The 22,230-nt window shown below is 46.2% G+C and overlaps 1 protein-coding gene across 2 annotated transcripts in view; it reads right to left on the reverse strand.

Moving 5' to 3' along the window:
- Positions 1 to 22,230, reverse strand: part of Clpb (ClpB family mitochondrial disaggregase) — a 124,847-nt gene that overhangs the window by 96,872 nt on the left and 5,745 nt on the right. For both annotated transcript variants that reach the window (XM_021166915.2, XM_021166917.3), the window contains exon 3: positions 3,775 to 3,861. In XM_021166915.2, coding sequence (XP_021022574.1) covers positions 3,775 to 3,861 — 87 coding nt within the window. The remainder of the gene's footprint in view (positions 1 to 3,774; positions 3,862 to 22,230) is intronic.

The raw sequence follows: 22,230 nt of genomic DNA on the forward strand, positions 1-22,230 counted from the left end.
TAAGGAGTTAAGCTCCTTAAAGATCTGAGGCGATTATGTACTAGATCCCTATGGACTTAACACGTTAAGCTGATGCCTGAGGGTGAACTGTGTTACTGGTCCACAAGCTGCAAACATCTAAAGGAAGCAGAAGTCTTGAATGAATGGGCAGGACCTCTCTACTTTCCATTCATATTTTTCTTCTATAAAGAATTCTATATGGCCAGAGATCTAACATTGATGCTATTTCAAATACCTAACAGAAAATAGAAAGCCCCAAATTTTTTTAATATTAATAAATAAACCCAACTAGACAAGTGTTCCATTTGGATAATGAAAGGAAGAGGATGACATAGAATGGATGCTTAAAAACCCAGTAGTTGTGGCCAGCTGGCTCAGGGGGTAAAGTACTTGCTGGGCAAACAAGAGGCCTGAGTGTGAATCTTAGTGCCCATGTAACAGCTGGATATGGCACTGTGTCTATAACTCCTGTGCTGAAGATGAGCAGAACCAGGTGGATCTGGGGGCCTGCTAGTCAGTCAGTCAAAGCAGCAAGTCCAATAAGGGACTGCATCTCAAAAAATACAATGAAGAGTGAGATAGGAAAAATGCCTAACATTGATTTCTAGTCTCCATAAGTACGCAAATCAACGCACACACCTACACACATGTGACTACTAACCTTCTATGTAACCTTCTCACCTACCACATTTAAAAATCAAAACGCTGGTAATTAGGCTGGACATAGTGGCACACACTTAAATTCCAGCACTCAGGAGGCTAAGGCAGGAGGATCAGGAGTTCAGAGTTAGCCTGAGCTACATGAGACCCTATCTCAACCCCTACTTTCAAAGAAGACCTAGGTTCAATTTCCAGCACCAGTTAAAAAAAACAAAACAAAACAACAGAAAGGGAGAGTTCAGAGTTATGCCCAATGTGTATATGGGAAAAAAATCTTTAAAAAGATAAAACATACAACAAAACAAAACCAACTAGTAATAGTCTTAGGAACCAAGGAGGCCAACACTCTCACAGGCATCACAGTTTTGCTAAGACCCCTGGGTAAGGACAGAGCAAACAGTTAAAGCAACAAAGCACGGAGCTCAGATAGCACTGGCCCCAAAGCACATCTCCAAGCCATCTGCTCACTAATGGAGAGTGTTCTTAAGAAGAGTGTAATTTCCTATTTAGTCTCAACTCTGCAGATACCACACACAGAAGAAACACACCATTTGCTTCTTCACCACTGGCTCTTCCCGACATGTGGAAAAACATGCAAGCTGGGGAAGCCAACGGGGAGGTGGGTGGAGAACCAGTGGTGGCAAACAATGTGCATGTTAACATGTCTTTGTGTACACAGAGGTCTATCCTGGTCGCCAGAGAGAAACCACTCCCCACTTATATATGACCTGTAGCAGACAAGATTCTTACTTGACTCATAAGAAACAGTGAAACTCAGTCTGCTTCCAGACCCTTCACTCCTCTGCCTCACACCCTGCACCAAATCACTGACTGACCCATCTCATTCTCTCTCTCTCTCTCCTTTCCTGTCTGCCCTTCTAAGGGTGTTTGGAGACGCCTTTTCTTTCCGTTACTGTTGACTTGTACTTCTTTCCCACACTATGTTATAAGCTCCCCGAGGTCTGAGTCTTCAAAGACTAGCATACATAGTTACTGTACGTTTGGGAAATTAATTTCTCATGGAGATAATCAGGTACCCACAGAGTTCTGAAATTCAATGAAGGATAAGAATCACAAACTGGATCTCTCCACAGCAAAGTATACATAGTTCCTTCTTTTTCCTTTTGTTTTATAATGCTACAGACTGAATTCAGGGCCGCAAGCACGCCAGGCAAGCAAGCACTCTACCACTGAAGTACATCACCAGCATGTATCTATTACCTTTAAAAGATAAAGGCTTGGAGCTGAAGATGGCAAATAAGGAAACTGAGTCATTGGGACCAAGTTCATGATAAAATCAAAGAGAGACCTATTTCAAGGAGAGCTACAGGTTCAGGTGATCTGAAGCAGATTGCCTCCTTAAAATTCCAGTTTGGTGGCTTTCCTCGACATTTCAGATTCTTCCAAAATGGCCAGAACTAGCAGATAAGAGCTTTAAAGACCTGCTTGATGGGAGAATTAAAACTGGTTCCTCCAACTATCAATTTGAGTAGCTTCTACTGAAGGGTCCAGTACTTCTCTGAAAGCATCCCTTTAAAGCTGGCGTGTCTCACTGGCTTGCCTTGCATGCCTGAAGCCCTAGGTTCAATTCCCAATACTACATGAAAAAGTCTAAAAACATTTTTTTTGTTGAATAATTTCTATCATACAATGACTATATACTTTGATCCATCAGACTTCTAAAGACCTTGGGGCAGAAACCAGAACAGCCTGGGCTGGAGCACTAGGAGGAAGCACTGACATACAGAACAGCCTGGGCTGGAGCACTAGGAGGAAGCACTGACATACAGTACAGCCTGGGCTGGAGCACTAGGAGGAAGCACTGACATACAGAACAGCCTGGGCTGGAGCACTAGGAGGAAGCACTGACATACAGTACAGCCTGGGCTGGAGCACTAGGAGGAAGCACTGACATACAGAACAGCCTGGGCTGGAGCACTAGGAGGAAGCACTGACATACAGAACAGCCTGGGCTGGAGCACTAGGAGGAAGCACTGACATACAGAACAGCCTGGGCTGGAGCACTAGGAGGAAGCACTGACATACAGAACAGCCTGGGCTGGAGCACTAGGAGGAAGCACTGACATACAGTACAGCCTGGGCTGGAGCACTAGGAGGAAGCACTGACATACAGAACAGCCTGGGCTGGAGCAATAGGAGGAAGCACTGACATACAGTACAGAATGCACACCACGGATGCTGGGTCACTACCTAACTTCAGGGAAACCAGTTTTCTCTCTGTGCTTCAGTTTCTTCAAAATTAGAGTAACAACATAGATTTTGGGGAGTGGCTCTGAAAGTGACCTATGCTACTTCTGGTGTGTGTTGTGTGTGTGCTCATCCCTGGGGGAGGGGCAGCACTAGGGGCAAATGTGAGGTCCAATGATTCATTTATTTATTAAATTTTGAGACAGGGTCTCATTATATAACCCTAGTTGGCCTAGAACTAGCTATGTAGACCATGCTAACTGTAAACTCAGGAGATCTCTAAACTCTGCCTCCTGACTGCTGGGATTAAAGACCCATGCCACCATGCATGCCTAGCCTAATTCACCTTATGTTTTATACATGGCATTCATGGAACCTGGAACTCACTGACTGATCGGCTGGCTACAGAGTCCCCGGGATTCACTTGCCTCTGTTCCCACAACTCTCTTAGTGCTGGGGTTACAATGCACTTGGCTTGTGCACGGTGCTAGGGATCCCAACTCAGGCCCTCGTGTACCTTAGTGACCAAGCTCTCTCTCCAGTCCCTGCTTTCCAACTTTACACAATAGCTACAACCTCGAATGAAAGAAATAGTAGGTGGGAAAACATCACAGCTACCAATAGGTAGGAGGAACAAAGCCTCCAGACCCTTCAAATAAAAAGCCACTAGAGCCCTCAATGGGGCAGTGACCAAAGGCTTCTCAAGATGATAAAAACTCACACATGCACATGTAACCATTTATGATCTGCTCTTAAACAAGTGGCTACTGTGGTAACACCAATGACTTGCCTGAGGTCACAAAGCTAGTGAACAGTACTGTTGGGATCTGAAACCACACGTGGCTCTCTACAGCCACTATTCAGGCCCACCACCTTGGACGGCTCTGGATAGAAGGTGAGTCTTACCTCTCATTGTGGCTGATGGATGCCACCATCAGTGCTGTCCAGCCAAGTTTGTGCCTTGCATTGACATCTGCACCTTCTGATAACAGCCTGACAAGAGACAGAAGATATTTTCAGTGTGTGGCTTACAATGGACAGGAGTATATTATAGAATGCACTAGAAAAAAAATACAGGGCACATAGTAAGTGCAAGGCCAGGCTGGACAACATAGTGAGGACTTACCTCAGCAGATAAACACAAATATGGAGGCCAGACAATTCTGGAAAAAGAGACCTTTGAGTACTAATCTCCAATCACAGCCACTGATCACTCTCTTCACCTGAGACTTCCCTTGCCCTTCTCCTTCCCAGATCCCTACTGTCACCCTCCCAAGCCATCTAAAAAGGACTTTGCCTTCTTATCTTAATAGTGTTACTATGACATTCCTATTTCCCTGGTCCAAGAAGCTCTCAGTCCCTTTGCAGCCTAAAGTTCTGCCCTCAGGCTATGTGATACAAACCTGGTGCCAATATCCACTCCCTTAAAAGACCTGACAGACTTAGTCTTGTCTACATAGTTCCCTGTTTACAAAAGGAACATTACTCAACTGTATTTATTTCATCATGGCTGTTAGGAAAATACAAATCTTTCAACCCAAATAAAGTAGGAAAGAACTTAAGAAATGCTAAGTTTAGGTTCCCACTCGAGCCCACACAGAACTATTGGGACCTATATGCCAGGTGCTTAGTACACAGGAGTTCAGTGATTGTCAAGCAAACCAACAAATCCAAGGTCTAAAAGCTCATCACTGTAAATCTGAATCCTGGGTCCTGGTCCATCTAACACAAGGCAGATAAAGACAGGTTGAACAAAGCTATGTCTTACTTAGCACCCTGTAGAGCATGGACTGCCCTCTTGGAACTTCAAGTTCCTGAGTTTATTTACTCTTCATAAGCTTAAGGAGCAGATAGTAATCTCTTTTAATGGATGAGGAGACGGGTGTAACAAGGAAAATGACTTGTGAAGGGGCCACACAGCAGGTTGATAACCATTCTACAGATGGTCCCTCCTCACCTCATCTTACCAGCCTACCTCCAGACAGTACCTCTCTTCATATAACTTAAAAGGAAAAGACAGAAACTGATTTCAGTCAGCCAATGGCATGGTCCTGTGCTAGATTCTATATGTGGGCAAGAAGACATGGCGTCTACTCTAAAAGGAGGACTTAGGACAGCAGGATATCAAAGACCATGGTGCCAGAAATAGAGGACTAAGTCAAGAATTTAATTCAGCCAGACATGGTGGCTCCATCCTATAATCCTCAGGTCCAGGCAGGATGAGTCCCATGAGTCAGGAGGACCACACAATGAATTCTAGGACAGCCTGAAATGTAGCAAGACCTTGTCTTAAACATGCATGCATGCAATCCCACAAAACATGGTCCATCCACTAGGCAGATGTCCAATGAGGAAAGGGCAAAGGATTTTCTCCATCTTGTCCTGATCTTCTATCCTATCTATCTAAGCTTCCTTCAGAATCACAGAAAGGAGCAGAACTTCATCTACTGTTGTACTTCAGATACTGTTGTACTTCAGAACCAACTACTTCTATGATACCACAGAGTTTGTGCAAAAGCAGATTTTTTCCCCCACAGAAAATTTATACCTAGGGTTCTTACCTTCTTTATTATCCATGGCCATGAGAAGAGGGGACCAGAACAATCCATCATATTCTTCCCTACTCTCTCCCAGGGATACCCAGCTAGCCACCAAAAACAATGCTCAAAGGACATCCTCTCCATGTTCCCTGGGACCTCTGAAACCATTTCCTTGGGAATGGAACTTGTGTGGATTACAGGGCATGCATGCATGTATGTGGTGTGAACAACAGGGTCAGTATCCTTAGAATAATCTTGTTCTATTGACCTTTATACCAGCAAGACAGGGGGCCTCTGTGCATGCCTTGTCTTGGGACACTTTGCAATACAAGACTTTTTACTTTTGTTTTGAAACAAAGTTTACTGTGTTGCCTATATCAGCCTTGAACTTACTAAGCAGCCCACGCTGGCCTTGACTCATGAACTTCCTGTATTAGCCCCCTGGATGTTGGGATTACAAATCTAAGGAGTACAAAGGATATACTGCTCTTTTTAACTTGTGATAATGAACAATTTGAACTACTTACATATATGGGTTTGTTTTTTCTGCAAAGATTTTTTTTGGTTAGTTTTAAGAAAAAACAAAACAAAACAAAACAAAACTCTTGTAAGGCCAGTTCAGCATTGTAGTACATACCTTTCACTGGGAGGCTGAGGCACTAGAATTGCTGCAAGTTCAAGACCAGCCTGACATATACACTAAAACCTTGTCTCTGAAGTCAGAAGCCCTGTGTCTAGTCTAGCGCAAAGCAAAGCTCTGCACTTACTATCCCAGCACCCTAAGCAGTCACAACCCCTCAGTGAGCTTCACTGAGGTCAGCGAGGACTGCACTCTCTGCCATTTCCATATACACACATACATATCAGTGCAGGGCTCTGAAACCTGGGGTCAGTCACAGGAGGAGGAGAACAGTGCTGTTCTTCAGGGAGACCAGCTCTCAAGCCTAGCTCGTGACTGACAATTACTCTTTGCAGCCTCTTGGGGACAGGGTGTAATGGAAGACAGCAAGGATCCAGGCTCTGTGGTCACTTGATGTGGAGGAGAGGATGCTAACCTCTCTCATGCAAGGTGGTTGTGGGGATTGAGAGACATAGCACACCTGTGGGGCTCTCTGTAACGTGAGGAAGAACCAGAGAAGCCCACCAGCACCACAGCAAACCCAACCACAAGTTGTCCACTTGAGGTGCTGAGTTGGGGTGGGGAGGGCACTGTCTCCTCTGCTTTCCCTCAGTGCAGAGCATCCCCCAAAGTTAGGACTTCACAAACCACATCTCCCTAGTTCATTTTGCTGCTTTTTGTCAAGTAAATGCCCAGCAGGCACTCATTTCAAAGTCCTGAGCAGGCTGGGTATGGGGTGGGGCGGGGACTGCCTGCTGAGAGTAGTTGAAAGGGCCTCTGAGGCCAGAGAAAGCCACCCTTGCTCCCCCTGGTGATTTTCACCAATGGACAAAATGCGGCAAGTGAATTAATCTCTTTTAAAAAGAGCAATGCTTGTGACAGAGCACGGTGTCTCCGAAAAGGTTAGGATTCCATCATCCCTGAGATGATGAGTAGAATGCTTAATGCAGGCTGCCAGTCAGGGCCGAGCAGCCTGCACTGTGCTGGGGAGAGGGGGTGGGCACCGCAGGCTTTCCTGGGCTCAGACTTGTGGCCAGCTCTCTCTAATGAACTAACTCTTCTGCTTGGCAGGGCACTGGTGGGTGATACTAACTGGGGATGGCTCAGGGTGGCAGACAGGAGAACACAGCACACAGGTAGAGTTGAGTCCCTGCTTTTGCACAACTCCCAGGGTATATAAGGCAGAAAAGACCTCAGTTCAAACACATTCGCTGCCAGCCATTTACTGAGGGGTGGCCCATGGATAAATGTATAACTTGGCTTTTCTCTGTTCCCTCCCACAACAGCTCCTGCTCACTGTTTCTGTTAATGAAAGGACAGGACCTGGGTATGTATGGTGGTACATGGCAGCACTCAGAAGGCTGGGGCAGGAGGATCACCATGAATCAAGGTCAACCAGAGCTATATAACAGAACCTTGTCTTCCAGAACTCACCCCTCTCCCCGCCTTACTGTATATGTATATCATACATAGGGGTGTCAAGAGATAATAAGTCAAATAAATCAAGCCAGTTAAGACACTTGGTATATACTAAAGCATTATGAAAACAGCGATAATTATGCCATTAGTATCATTGGCCATTTACACTAGTGATGGGAGAGGGCTGGGGGAAATGGCTCAGTGGTAAGGGTTCCTTGCCACCACACCTGATGTCCTGAGTAAATCAGGATGGTATAAAAAATATAGCAATTACCCGAACGTATCTGTGGATAGAAAATAAACTGCCACTGGGTGGGCAGTGGTGGCTCAAGCCTTTAATCTCAGCACTTTAGAGATAGGGGCAGGCAGATCTTTGAGTTCAAGGCCAGCCTGGTCTCAGAGCCAGTTCTAGGACAAGCAAGGGCTACATTGAGAAATCCTGTCTCGATAAGCAATCAATCAAACAAACAAACAAACAAAAAAATAAACTGCTTAAAATCCCCTGGTGAGGGAAGACAGTCAGTAGCAGAGCCTAAGAGCAAAGAAGGAAAAAAGGTCTTCTCTAGTAACCAGGGATGTGAGAGGCCAGCAGGCCAAAGGCCAAGAGGAGACATCGCTCTTCTCGCGAGAGCAGGCTGACCTCACTCTCTGCTCTGAGCACTTCCTTGCAGTTGCAAGTTCTATTGTTGTTTTCACAACAGTGACCACAGCATTGCTCATTTTTTCTTAACCATTTTCAAGTTTCATCCTCTAAGGTTTTCCTAAAATGGTCTGTTTCCTTCCCAGTCCCCTGTGCTAATCTGTATTAAAACAGTTAACATTTGGCCGCTTTGTCTAACTTCCTCAGTCAACAGTACCCTCCTGAAATGACCTGTTTTCACCTGCCCCACCTCCCACCCCATTCCTGCCCTGGCAGTTGGCTCATGGGAGTTCTCAGGGTTGAGTCTCTATAGCACCTGCAAACACCAATCTGCCACCAACACTGCTCTGTCTTGTGGTGGGAAACGTGCGGCAGCAGTCTTTTTCAAAGTACTTAGGCTCCTGTGTATAAGTATGTTCGAGGCATGTCAGACTCAGGAGGGGACATGGCCTGGAGGGCTGATGGTCATGGGTTCTAATCACAGCTGTCAGGTTCTTGATGTATTGCTCAGAATAAATCTACCTCTGTGGGCCTTATTTTTCTCTGCAGTCCCTATTACTTCCAAAACATTATTGTGTGTAGCATCTGGAGCTGGAGAGACTGCTCAGCTGTTAAGTTATTCTTGCAGAGGACCTGGGTTTGGTTCCCAGAATCTGAAAGACCCACAACGTGAGGACTCCCTCACGTTCTGACTCAGGAGAGGCGACACCCCAAAATCACCCACAAGAAACGATCTTGCTGCAACTTGCAAGAGGATTTTTATTCGAGAGCGTTCTCGGGCCCATGGTCATACACCACGCAGGGGTAGAGGACCATGGCGCGCTGAGTAGCTGAGTAAGGGGGTATTTAAAGGAAGAAACCACAATTCATGGAGGTGGGGAGGGCGTTGTTGGAAAATACCAAAAATACCAGTTAAGAGTCACAAGGAAGTATAAAGTCACAAGTGTCAGGTTATCTCTCAAGACAGTTTCTAAGAGCCCCTAACAATCTAAGAGCCCCTAAAGATAGCACATTTGCATTGCAGGTTCCAGTAATGGTCAGGGTGCCATTCTTTGAATTGAACCCAGGAAGCGGGTAGGTGGAGGAATGTCGCTATCTGTTTTATGACCAGTACCTGGAGCACTAAGCCACAAAGGCTACACTCCCAAGCCTGGGCCCAAAAGCCTCGAATTTTGTTTTTACTTTGCTATACTTTTTTAATACTTCTTCAAATCTATGTAGTGACTCCCAACTACCTGTTAACTCCAGTTCTAGAGGATTCAGTATCTTCTTCTGACCTCCAGAAGAAATACACACACACACACACACACACACACACACGGTGCACATATACACACACAGGCAAAACAATCACATAATAAAGATAAATAAGCCTAAATTATTAAAAAAATACATATAGCACCAAAATAAAAACTGAGAAATGGATTCCTAGCAGACCTGACACAGTAAGACATCTAACAGGGTAATTCCTTAGGCTTGGGTGCTTGCAGAAAGGAAGACGTCCTAGGCAGGCAGATGCACATTTAAGTCGTTTGTGACTAGCTCTTCTCAGGGAAAGAAAGAAGACACCGCCTTACTTTTCCTCCTTTTTCTTTATGACCAATCAATACAAAGCGGCCAGTGAACTTCAATCATGCATTGTTCCAACTGATTTCCGGATCTTTTGCAGGAACTGGCCCTCAGCTGCAACCAGGGAGGGGCTGAAGAGTGGGGAGCCCTGTCCCACCTGCATCAGAGGCCTGGAAGCACTGAGCCATGCAGACCCAATCATGATCACTATCTGGGCAACAGGACCCTGGTTGGAGCCGCCCAGAAGGCCCTGTTTACAGTAATAACAGCACCAGGCCCTCTGTCTGAGCAGAGACAAGGCGCCTAAGGCTAGAATCCCCAGGCAGCCTCCATCTGTGCCTTATCTCCCAGCTAGCCAGGGACAGGGGGGTACGGAGAGGACAGCAAAGGCTGTTTGTTCTTAGACCCCAGTCTGGGCCTACAGATTTCAAGGTAAAGGTCTACATTATTTCTGACTGCACAGGCACAGAGCCCCTTTGGCCTCTTCTGCACTGCCTATTTAAATTGAGCACCAGCCTCTTAAGCTCAGCTCAGACCCCTCCTCAAGGAAGCCCTCCAGGTGCCTTTGTTTTCACTCTTACACCTGGTAGCCTCAGGAAAGCAAGTGAACAATGAGAGAACAGAGACTGGTGTATGCAAAGCACCCACAACTCAGATGAGTGAATCTACACACTTCATCCTGAGCCTTTCCTACTACAGTTAGTTTCAGTGTTTTGGAAGGTAATGACTGCCCTGCAGAATCAACAGTCCAATCTTTAAACACACAGATGAGCAGCTTCACCAAGCCTCTCTGGGGAAGGACGGAACCAGATAGGAGCCTGACTCTACCTCTACCTCTGCCTCTGCCTGGCTGTGTGCCGTGGACAGGTCTCTCTCATCTCACCTCCTTGGCCTGTCAGAGGCCTCTGAACAAGAGTAGCCATATGACCACAGGAGGTGTGAGGGTGCAGGATGTTCTGCAATGGTAGCTGCTACTACACTATCTGTTCAAATGTTAAAGGCAAATGGTGAAGAACTTATCTGCAACCAAAATGACATGCGCTGGTCTAACTAAAGCTCAATGCTGGGTGGCCATTCTTTGTCCTATTCTTTGCAGACACCTGTTATGTATTAATGTGCGATTGCTATTTTTAAACTGTTAAACTTAGAAACCAGCTACAAAAATAGCACCAAAAAACCCTTCACAGGTCCTTGACATGGACCTACTTTAAACTCTGATTAATTTGGTTCCTATTTCTAATACATTTTACTTGCCCATGTGAGAATTAATCACAGACATCATGCCCCTTATCTCCAAATACTTTGGCATGTATTTCCCAGTACAAGGACGGACTTCTACAGAACCACCAGTCATAATGGCCAAAGTCTCAATGTGGCAAAGATTCAACCAAGTGTAGATCAAAAATAGAAAGAAACTCAGAAACTAAAAATCCCCTGCATCTATATTGAACATATACAGACATTTTTTGTTGTCATTATTTCTAAAAAAACCAAAACAGAGTACAGCAACCCAGAGATGATTTAAGTGCACAAGAATATATTGTAGGCTTTCTGGAAATAGTAGGACATAATATATAAAAGGCCTGAGCTTGGAGGATCCTGACCCACTGATAGCACAGGCTGGGCATCTACCTCACATTCTGCCTATGGTCAAATGTCTCCCGTTATCCTAACAGTTTTCACAGCATTCGAGTATTGTGATCCAGACGTAAGACAGAATCAATATAAAGATCAAACACTGTGTGTCTTCACTTCACCTGCAAGAGTTCTTCAACCTTTCTGTGACCTTCATGTTATTGGCATGTTTTGCATTGTAAGGCCAGTTCCTGTGTCTCCCTTTCAGCCTTGAGGTACCACTTCCTCCACTCATCAGCACTGTGTGAGCTCTTCCTGAGGACTGATGATTGCAGGGCTGAGCGGGTACTGATCCAGACTCCAAGGCAGCCGCTGGACAAACACATACTTGGCAAACAGCTAAGATAGAAGCAAGAACCCTGGAGGCCAGTGCCATGTGAGCAATGGTCAGGGCAACAGGGCAACAGGAATGACTTTATGGATGCAGAGTTCCTCTGTTAGAAGGGAAAGGCAGAGCATGGATTCCTCTAATAATCTCCTGGGGTCCGCTAAAGCAAACACCTCTGCATCCTCAGGGAGCTGTGCCTGGCTGAGACTGGATAAATCACGAACATACAACAAGAAAAGGCAAAGAGCAACCCAGGACACTGCCGTGTGAGCACCTAGGCCCTGTCACAGCCTTCGGGACTGCGGTCCAGGCAGTTGAGGTGTGGGAAAGGGCTATGGGCGCCACCTACTGGCCCCAAGGCAGGCCTCTAAGCTGCAGCAGAGGGCAGCTGGGTGCTTGCCTGCCAGGAAGCTTGTTACAATTAGCAATAAGAAGCAGTAGTGGGTCCCGCTCACTGACAACCACACAACTACTGCGAAGCCACATGAGACTTTCAGTGAGGAACCAGAATACCTGCCCCCACCAACAGGGCACAAAATACAAAACAGTTCTCCAAAGCTATCCATCCTCTGTACTGGGGACTAAGGGATGCAATGGACCAGTCACAGACCTTGTTCACACAGAGAGCACTCAGTCTGAGTTTGGAGAACAGGTCCCTTCACCCCCAGTAATGCATTATCATGGGTCCTCTGAGATGTTTGCACAGGAAAGCAAAAATAAAATGTTGGCTCTTTGTATCTGGCATACTCTTGAATGAAGTTTTTGTTTTTTTTCAGTACTGGAGATTGAACCCTGAACCTCCTGCATGCTATAGAAATAGCATGGCTTCCTCCTCCTCCTCTTCTTTATTATAAGTGTGTGTCTGTCTGAGTTTATGAGCTTACAGGATGTACAGATGTCTGGTGTGGGTGCTTGGAACTAGACTCAGGTCCTTTACAAAGTAGCAGCACTCAACTGTTGAGCCATCTCTACTCGAGCCACTTCCCAACATCCTCCCCACTCTTTTTTCTTTTTTTTTTTTTTTAATTTTGAGACAGGGTTCCTCTGTGTAGCCCTGGCTGTCCTAAAATTTGCTCTCCAGACCAGGGGTGACCTCAAACTCACAGGATCGACCTGCCTGTGCCTCTGCCTCCTGAATGCTGGAATTAAAGGTGTACACCCTGCCTGTGCCTCTGCCTCCTGAGTGCTGGAATTAAAGGTGCACACCCTGCCTGTGCCTCTGCCTCCGGAACGCTGGAATTAAAGGTGCACACCCTGCCTGTGCCTCTGCCTCCTGAGTGCTGGAATTAAAGGTGCACACCATCACTACCCAACCCTCCCAACTATTTTTAACTTTCAAAAAGTTGCCCACTCTGCCTATGAACTCACCCTGTAGTTCAGGCAGGCCTTGAACTTGTGATCCTCCTGCCTCAGTGTCCTGGTAGCTAGGATTAAAGGCCTAAATAATGGACTCAACTATGGAGTTCAATGGCACATCTCTCAGTGGTTGACTGCTATGCCTTAAGCACTTGGCATTTATGATGTCATCTGATCCTAAGAATTAGACAGGAAAGCTCATCTCACACAGTGACTTCAGATGCCACGGCAGCGGGCCGCTGCCTAGAATTGTAGCCCTACTCACTCTGTGCTTCCCACAGCACACAGCCTGTTCTTCTGCACTTGGCACTGGACAGCATACCCTAGCTCTGTGATAGGACTATAGCTGACAGAAAATGATAAAGAAAAAGCCTCCAAGGAGCAGGTGTTCTATTAGAGGCTTCTCCCCTAGAAAATGGAAGAAGAGAGAGAGAGAGAGAAAGAGAGTCTTCTAGTCTCAGCATAAGAACAGCTGCAGACCACCTTATTTATCGCCATAGCAGTCTCCCCACAACCACCGACTTCACACACCTATAAGCAGTGTCTTCAGTGGCTGTGTCTTTGCTCCAAACCAACCTAAGCAAACAGATGCAGTCAAATGTTTACAAAGTGCAAGCAGTCCTGATCCTCAGCTTGATTAAAGCTTAACAGACTGTAGAATACAATGAGACTGAGGCAAGAAAGCGGCCACCTTAACAGAAGCACAGCATCTCTACTAAGGGCTGCCTTGCTCTCATAACAGTAATGCCACACTGGAACTTAGAGAGAACAACAAAAGTTCATGGCTTTTCCATCATAAAATGGCCAGGATATGGCAACTTGAAACCATAGCTTAGGGAGCCAGCCTTGGGTAGAGGGACATAAACTCCTAATATTTATTTCCTAGTACTACTATCTCATCATTTAAAGACCTTAACAAAGAAAGGGAGCCCAGTGAGGAGCCCTAGAGGACAGATCTGGGACCACACTGAAGGACAGATGAGCAGGTTGTGGCAACCCACTGTGCCAAGTGTTATGGGAACTCCACCCATTTCATCATGGAAATAGTTACTTTGGGAAAGATTATCCAAAGAACAAAGAACAGAGAGATTAATGCAGCTGGAAAAAAATGTAAAGGGCAAGTTGGCCTTGTTCATAATAATATAACTGTTGATCATTTTCACACTGTGAAGGCATGTCTGTCAACTGACGGATAGATTAATCAAAATGTGTTTATTGTACATGGAATGTTATTCGGTTTTTAAAAGGCTTGAAGTATTGACAATGTGCTATAACATATGTGAACCTTGGAAAGTTAAGCTAAGCTGAAGAAGCCAGATACAAAATTCAGACTGTGAGATCTCTATTCACATAAAGTGTCCAGAATGGGCAAACCCACAGACAGCAACCAGACTAGTGGTTGCCAGGAGCTTGGGGTGCAAGGATGGAGATGACTCCTAAAGAGATGGCGTGGGCGGTGGGGTGGGGTCATGAAATGTTCTGGAGTTAGACATTAGTTGTACTATCTTATAAATGTATTAAAAGCCACGGAATTTTACACGTTAAAAGGGTGAATTTTCTCATACACTTATATTTTAAAAGGAGAGGGAGAAAGATTAGGTGTATGAGTCAATGCTTGTTTGATCAAAACCTACTTCTGCTTCAGGAGCAAAGAGAACCTGAGACTTAGGGATAGAGTAAAACTGCCTAAAACCCTGACTAAGCCAAGGACCGTGACTGAGCACACACCGGCCTCGGCCTCAGCCTCGGCCTCAGCCTCAGCGATCATGCTCTGCCTGTTGTATTCCAAGCCTGAGTCCATGGAATCCCAGGGGCCTCTCAATTGTTGTACTTTAAAACCAGCCCCTGCTCACTGTCCATCTGTGAAGGCCGGTCAAACACACAGCCTTCTCGGGAGGCCAGGGTGCTAACCCCAAACAAAAGGCCATTGAGATGGAAGTTTCAGCCCAGCCTCAGAAGAGATTCTTATGCAGGCTGGCAGGGTCCCATCCACATGAATGGAGACTCCTGGAGACCAGTTAGCTGGCCCAGCTGCTGCCCAGGGCTGGGCTCTCCTACTGGGGAGTCTTTGGAGAATAAACAGTATTTTAATCAACTAATCAATCAACAGGCCAGACTATCTCTGCTCCTTTGGAGTGCTTAGACAACCACATGTGATTTGCTAAGGTGGACACAGGAGAAGCAGGTACCATGTAGCATACTCAGAGTTTACAGCCAGATGAAGAGAAACAAACAAAGCAACTGGAGACAAAAAGGAGGTGAGCCACTCAGCCTTAAGATCCAATATCACTTGGTAAGAAAGAGATGAGCACTCAGTATGAGCTTCTGAAAAAAGCACAGGCTGTGGATGGACGCGGGCCTCGGTGTAAGCACAAGTATACGCTGGCTGTGAGGCCACCAGAAGGAACCAAGTCTGCCTAAGCACTGAGTTTTCTTATCTGGAAATGCACATAACAGTCTATTCTGTAACACAGTGGTAAGAGACACACACAGTATCAACTGTCTGCCTGCCACAGCATCACAGGCAATGAACAACAGCTGTGGATATCAGCCAGGGGGAACTTTCTGGAGGAAGAGCTTGAGGTGGGGGATGGAGGCAGGGGCAGGATTTAGATAGGTAAAACTAGAGAGAATACTGCAAAGCCTGGGGACGGTTTTTTCCTAGGAACCTGTGGATTCCCAGCAAACCTGGCCGAAATGGTTTTCCCTTTGGCCAGCTTCCTAAGATGAAATGGGAACCCAGGCCAGCCTCTCTTTGGCTTCCAGCCTCACTGGTAGATAAGGAGGAGGGTTACTTTCCAAGTGGGCAGCTTTGAGAGATTTACTTAAGCAGCCTGAACTTCTGTGTCATTATTTGTGAAGTGGGCTGTTGTTATTGGAAAGGTTGTGACATCTTAATGTCACACAGCTGGTTAATAACTATGACAAAAGCATACCCTAGGCCTTCTAATTCTGGAACACTTTCTTTCTGTAACATTATGTTGCCTTTCAAAGTCCCAACAGTCAGGATGCCTGTGCAGGTGGCATTCAAAAACCTGGACTCCTCAGGAAACACAAACTACCAGATTACAGAAAGTGATGCTGCTGTTCAGGCTTTGACCTCCGCTGGCCTGAGATAAAGATTCCGTTTCAATCCACTGCAAGCAACAAAGACATTTACATATTTACTGATTAAAAGAGCTGACTGTTTTGGTTGCTCTGGTGCCATCATTAATATCTTCCCATCCAGCCAAAACGATACAATGATCGATAAACAGCCAGTCTTTCTGAGGCCCAGAGACAGCCAAATGCATTTACCAGGCAGGTCCTCTGTTAATTGGATAAAATCCCCAGATCAATTCGTACAACAGTCACCTATGCTGTAGCTAAACACATTTGGGACACCTCGGTCCCGGCACACAGACAGCAAGTGCCTCAAGCTGGAGAATCGGGGGACAAGAGCCAAACCAGACCATCAGTGCAAAGTTAGAATAAATGTGTTTACCCATCAACAAAGCCCAACCTGTTTTTCTTTCCTGAACTGTACAATTTTTTCCCCCAAAGCCATCTAATAGACCAGTTTAATCCTTTATTTTCTAAAACCAGCAAACCAGAAACCAAAACAGTATGTCAAAAGAATTTCCAGATAACTGATAAATCTAGCGTGCTTATAGATTAATTAGAGACCAGGTCTCATTGTAGATACAGCTTTGGCTGGCCTGGAGTGCTATATAAATCAGGCTGGCCTTGAACTCAGAGATCTGCCTGCCTCTTCTCCCAAGTGTAGGGAATTACAGGCATGTATACATCGGGCTAAGCCCAGAAAGTTCGTCTAAAGCAGACCTAGGGGAAGATGAGTTAAGATCCATTTGCCGCTTGAGTTCAGTTTCCAGAACCAACATTAGGTGGCTCACAATTGTCTGTGCTCCAGCTCAGCTCCATGGGATCCAACACTCTGACTTCCACCATCCATATACACACGTACCCATAATTAAATTCATAAAAACAAACCTTTAAGTGCATGCCTTTAATCTCAGCACTTTGGGAGGCAGAGGCAGGTGGATCTCTGTGAGTTTGAGGCCAGCCTGGTATATATAGTGAGTTCCAGGACAGCCAGAGATACAAAGTAAGACCCTGTCTCAAACAAAACAGACTTCAATCTTTTTTTCTGGCTCAAATCCTCCAAACCTCATTTCAGTGCAGGGCAACAGCATCTGTACAGGAGCTCCAGCCACAATCACTAACATTTCCTTCTGAAACTAAACACAGGTAGCCCTATTCATTCACTCAGCATTTATCTGTTGAATGTTTACTATGTATTAGACTCTGAATGAGGCATGAGCACTAATCCAGGTAATCTAGCTAACTGCCCTCATCTGTGCTATTATCATCTTAGCCCTCACCCCACCCCCACCATCTGTTTGGACTCCTCCAGTTGTTTTTTTTTTTTTTTTTTCTTTCCCTTTCTTTCCTTTCCTTTCCTTTCTTTTCCTTTCTTCTCTGAAGCAGGGAATGAACCCAGCTTTACCAAAACTAGACAAGCGTTCCACCAATGACTGTATACAAGTTATAGCTATGTTTCAGGCTGTCTTCCTATACTACTATAGCAGCTGGCTGACATGTTTTCCACTAAGCAGCTAATCTTTTTGTTTTTTTAATTACCTACAAATCTATCTGCTAACATTTTTGCCTTTTATATACACACTGGCTTTAAATAGCTACAGATCCAGTGTGGATGGTCCTTCCTTACAGCTATCTAGCATCATTTCATAGCACCCATCCTTGCTCTCTAGAGTCCAGCTTCTCCTGCCCAATACAGGATCAAACCACCGTAGCCCAGGTTGGCCTCAGATTCACCAACCTCCCTCCTTTAGAGTCCTGGGATTACAACTGGATAATAACCATCTCCAGCTCCATATCTTCTTCATCAAAGGAAAGGGTCATGACTGCTCAGGTGTCCCCTGTGCCAAGAAGCAACCCAGCAAATGGCAAGTACTCAGTAAATGCTTGTCAAATGGACACATGATCTGTGCAAAAAAGGGTCTCCCAGCCATTAAAGGTACCTGTCTGGACTGAGAAAGGACCAAGTTGGGTAGCAGTAACAGAGGCCCAGTTCTCAGTCCAGTGAAGGGAAAGAGCAGACAGGATGCTGTCTATCAGCAGTGTGATCTACAGTGGAGGGCCAGAAATCTCCCAATCCTGTCCTGAGTCCCCAGCCTAACAGGCCCCACATGGCTCTGCCTGAGCCCAGACATATGTGCTGCAGTCTGTCCAGTACCCCTTGGTCTTGGATGAGTGGCTCAGTGCATAAGCCAGACTGGGCTGAGAAGGGGAATCACCTGCTCTCACGGCTGCCAAGCAGGGCAGGGGCCAGCCTCCCAGCTCGAGTGAGAGCTGTGAGCATGTGAGTTTGCTAAGTTGAAGCACTTCAAGGCAAAAGAAGGAAATGGCTGCTGCACAGAGAAGGGAAAGGAAAGGCAGAAGAACTCAGCCTTTCTATGCAGCAGTGGGACACTGGAATGGGCTCTGACTGCCTGCTTGTTGAATTCAAGTCACATTGTATTTGGGATCAGTAAGAGAGGGACTGCAGACCCTGCCTGCCCTTGTCCTTGGGGAGGCATACAATCCAATGACTCACAAACTTTTGTTGTTTTGGTGTCTTGTGTGTTTGTTTTTGTTTTGTTTGAAGACAGTCTTGCTGATCTCTAACTCACTGAGTAGCATAGGCAGGCCTTGAACTGGAGACCTTCCTGTTTCATCCCGAGTGCTAGGACTACAGGTTTGAACTAGTATGACCACGCCAAACTCTTTAATAGAAAGAATACCATGGACTCTGTGAGCTGGCTCAGCAGGTAAAAGTGTCTACCATCAAGTTTGAGGACCTGAGTTCAACCCCAGGACGCACACACTGAAGCAAAGAACTAATTTCCTTTGGCGAGCCTCTAACCTCCACATATATGCTACAGCACCTGTACACCCAAACACTTGGACACAAAATTAATAAAATGCAAAAAGAATAATGTGTAGCTGATGGTAGATCCTGGCTTGTCTTTTTAGCCAAACAGCCACCCCTCCTACAATTAGCCAGATCTTCATAAAGCAATAAACAGTCCCCATCAGTAGGACCACTGTCCAGGGCTGCTGAGTTGCAGTCTGTGAGCACTGAGCTGTGCCTGCCTGGGTTCACACAAAAGGAGTCACTAGTTTTCCTGAGTTACTATCTGCATTCTTGACATTTAACCCCATTTCTCCAAACTGACCTCCAATTTCTCTTTCAGAAGATCCTCAGACTCTCTCACACCACAGGAAAGGATACAGTAGGAGGGGACAGGAGAGACATGGCAGCTAGGAGTCAGCAAAAGGCTCAAAGGGGCAGCATTCCCATTGAGCCTCAAAGATTAGCCCAAGGGAAGCAGTGGGCAGTGAATGGGTACAGAGTGCAGCGGGGTGAGGCAGAGGGTCCATGACCTGTCCCAGGGAGCACAGATTCTGGGGTGAAGCTCCCTCCTTATGCAGAAGAGCCCCAAGCATCAGTCCTTCCCTACCCTGAGTCTCCTGGGATTCTGAAGGGAAGACAGGAGCTAAGAGAGGGCGAGGCACAGGAATGACAGAGCCCCAGGACGGTAAGGGTGGAGTAATATGCTCATTAGTATCTGGAGCTTTAGTCACTAACCAAACCAATTATACACGTGGCAAAATAACTGTAAACTGGGGGTGGGGGGGTGGGGGGGAGGGATTGAGACTAGAAGTCAGTCTTACATGTGGCAGGCCTGATGGACAGAAGTAAAGGCTGGCACACATACAGGATCACGTAAGGAGCAGTGTGTGGCAGCAGGAGGATGTAGGCTCTCCACTCCTGTCCCAGGCTAGCCTGCCAGCAGGAGACCTGCAACTGAGGGAGCACATATCTCGAGGCCAGAGGCCAAGTCATCTCTCTTCATGCCTTCTACTATCTGCCCGGCCCAGATGAGGACATTCCTTTACTTTTTTGTTGTTTTTTCTGTTGTTGCTGTTTGGTTTTTTTTTTTTTTTTCGTTTTTGTTTTTTTGAGACAAGGTTTCACTATGAGTAGCTTTGGCAAGCCTGGAACTTTCTTTGAAGACATGACTAGCCTGGAAAGAGCCTGCCTAACTCTGTTGGGATTAAAAGTGCACACTACCATGCTTAGCCACTTGTTCCTTCCTAAGAACTGCTTTCAGTAGGGAGGGAAGGGCATTCCAACCAATGAAGGCCTTCCTCAGCCTGGTTTCTTCCTGAGAGAGCTCTCAAAAGACAACCTTCAGTTTTCCCCCATTTATTCCAGCCTCCATCTACTGAAACATTTTTTTGTTTTGTTTTGTTTTTTTGAGACAGGGTTTCTCTTTATAGCCTTGGCTGTCTTGTAACTCTCTTTGTAGACCGGGCCAGCCTCGAACTCAGAAATCCGCCTGCCTCTGCCTCCTGAGTGTTGGGATTAAAGGCGTGCACCCTACTGAAACAGTCTTACCTGGCTCTGTCCCATACTCAAAAGCCTCCTAAACCCCACTTATCTACCCCTCACAGAAGAGCACCCCAAACCCAGGGCAGGTCAGGCGAATTCCCCCATCTCAAGCCACCTACACTCTTTCTTCACAGCCTGTGTACGTCAGCCCACATTACCTGCCTCCCGCCTTGCCCGGCTTGTCCCACCCAGTTCTGTGGGATGGCATGAGAGGGGGTCTGAGGAGAGTCTGTGTGTCTCACTCAACTGCTTCCTTACAGGCTGTGGTGGTTTGACCAGGAATGGCCCCCATGGACTCATGTGTTTGAATGCTGGGCCATAAGGAGTGGGACTCCTAGGAGGTGTGGCCTTGTTAGAGGAAGTGTGTCACTGTGGGCATGGGCTCTGAAGTCTCAGAAGCTCAGGTTGGTCTCTGCTTGCTGCCTGAGGATCAAGACATAGAACTCTTCCCCAGCACCATGTCTCCTGCTGTGACTGTGATAATGGACTAAACCTCTGGACTGTAAGTCACCCCTAGTTAAATGGTTTTCTTTATAAGAGTTGCCATGGTCACGGTGACTGTTCGCAGTAATTAAGTCCTAAGACACAGGGTAAGGGAGCTGCTAAGAGAAGGGGTAAGGAGGGCAGGAGGGCCAGCTAAGGATGGGGGCACACTTGAAAAGTTCCCACAGATAATATTACCCATGGCGTGAGATTGTCCCAACAATTCCGAGTCACATAGTAGGGATCCAATCACTTTCTGTAACCTGCTGGCAGGTATTTAGTTGCCATTACAAAAATATGTATTTAGGGACTGGAGAGATGACTTAACAGTTAAGGACACTGACTGTTCTTCCAGGACCCAAGTTTAATTCCTAGCACCCACTTGGCAGCTCACAACTATCTGTAACCCCAGTTCCAGGGGGATCTGGCATCCTCGCATAGATATACATCCTGGCAAAACACCAATGCACATAAAAACTAATAAATCTTTTTAAAAAATATGCATTTGGGGTTAGATAGATGACTCAGTAGTTAAAAGCACATACTGGCCGGGCGTGGTGGTGCACACCTTTAATCCCAACACCCGGGAGGCAGAGGCAGGTGGATTTCTGAGTTCGAGGTCAGCCTGGTCTACAAAGTAAGTTCCAGGACTGCCAGGGCTACACAGAGAAACCCTGCTTTGAAAAACAAACAAACAAACAAACAAACAAAACAAACGTGTATGTATTTAACAGGGTGTGTATACATATAATCCCAGAACTGGGGAAGCAGAGACAGAAGAAGGAAGGAAGGAAGGAAAGAAGTGAGTGAGTATATTGATAGGTATGGCAGCATCTGCCTATAATCACAGCACTTGGGAGGCCAAAGCAGAAAAATCCTGAGTTTTTAGACCTATATCTGAACCAAATAGCAAGAACTACCTCAAGAACAAAACCAGCCGGGCGTGGTGGCGCACGCCTTTAATCCCAGCACTCAGGAGGCAGAGGCAGGCGGATTTCTGAGTTCAAGGCCAGCCTGGTCTACAAAGTGAGTTCCAGGACAGCCAGGGCTATACAGAGAAACCCTGTCTCGAAAAACCAAAAAACTCCAAAAAAGAAACAAAACCACCTCTCCTTGCCCCCTAAACAAGACGACAAAACTGCCCAAACACCGAGGCTCAACTGGTAGGGTGCCTTTCCAGCTTCACATACTCCTAGGTTCGATCCTCAGCACCCATAGATCCTCATGGTGGTCACGCACACTTGGAATCACATCACTCAGAAGGGAGGCAGAGGGTCAGAGGAAAGGCCACCCTTGGCTATGTGATGCATCTGA

The sequence above is a fragment of the Mus caroli genome, unplaced genomic scaffold (assembly GCF_978045245.1).
Source record: "Mus caroli unplaced genomic scaffold, Mus_caroli_1 scaffold_8, whole genome shotgun sequence".
Classification (NCBI taxonomy): domain Eukaryota; kingdom Metazoa; phylum Chordata; class Mammalia; order Rodentia; family Muridae; genus Mus; species Mus caroli.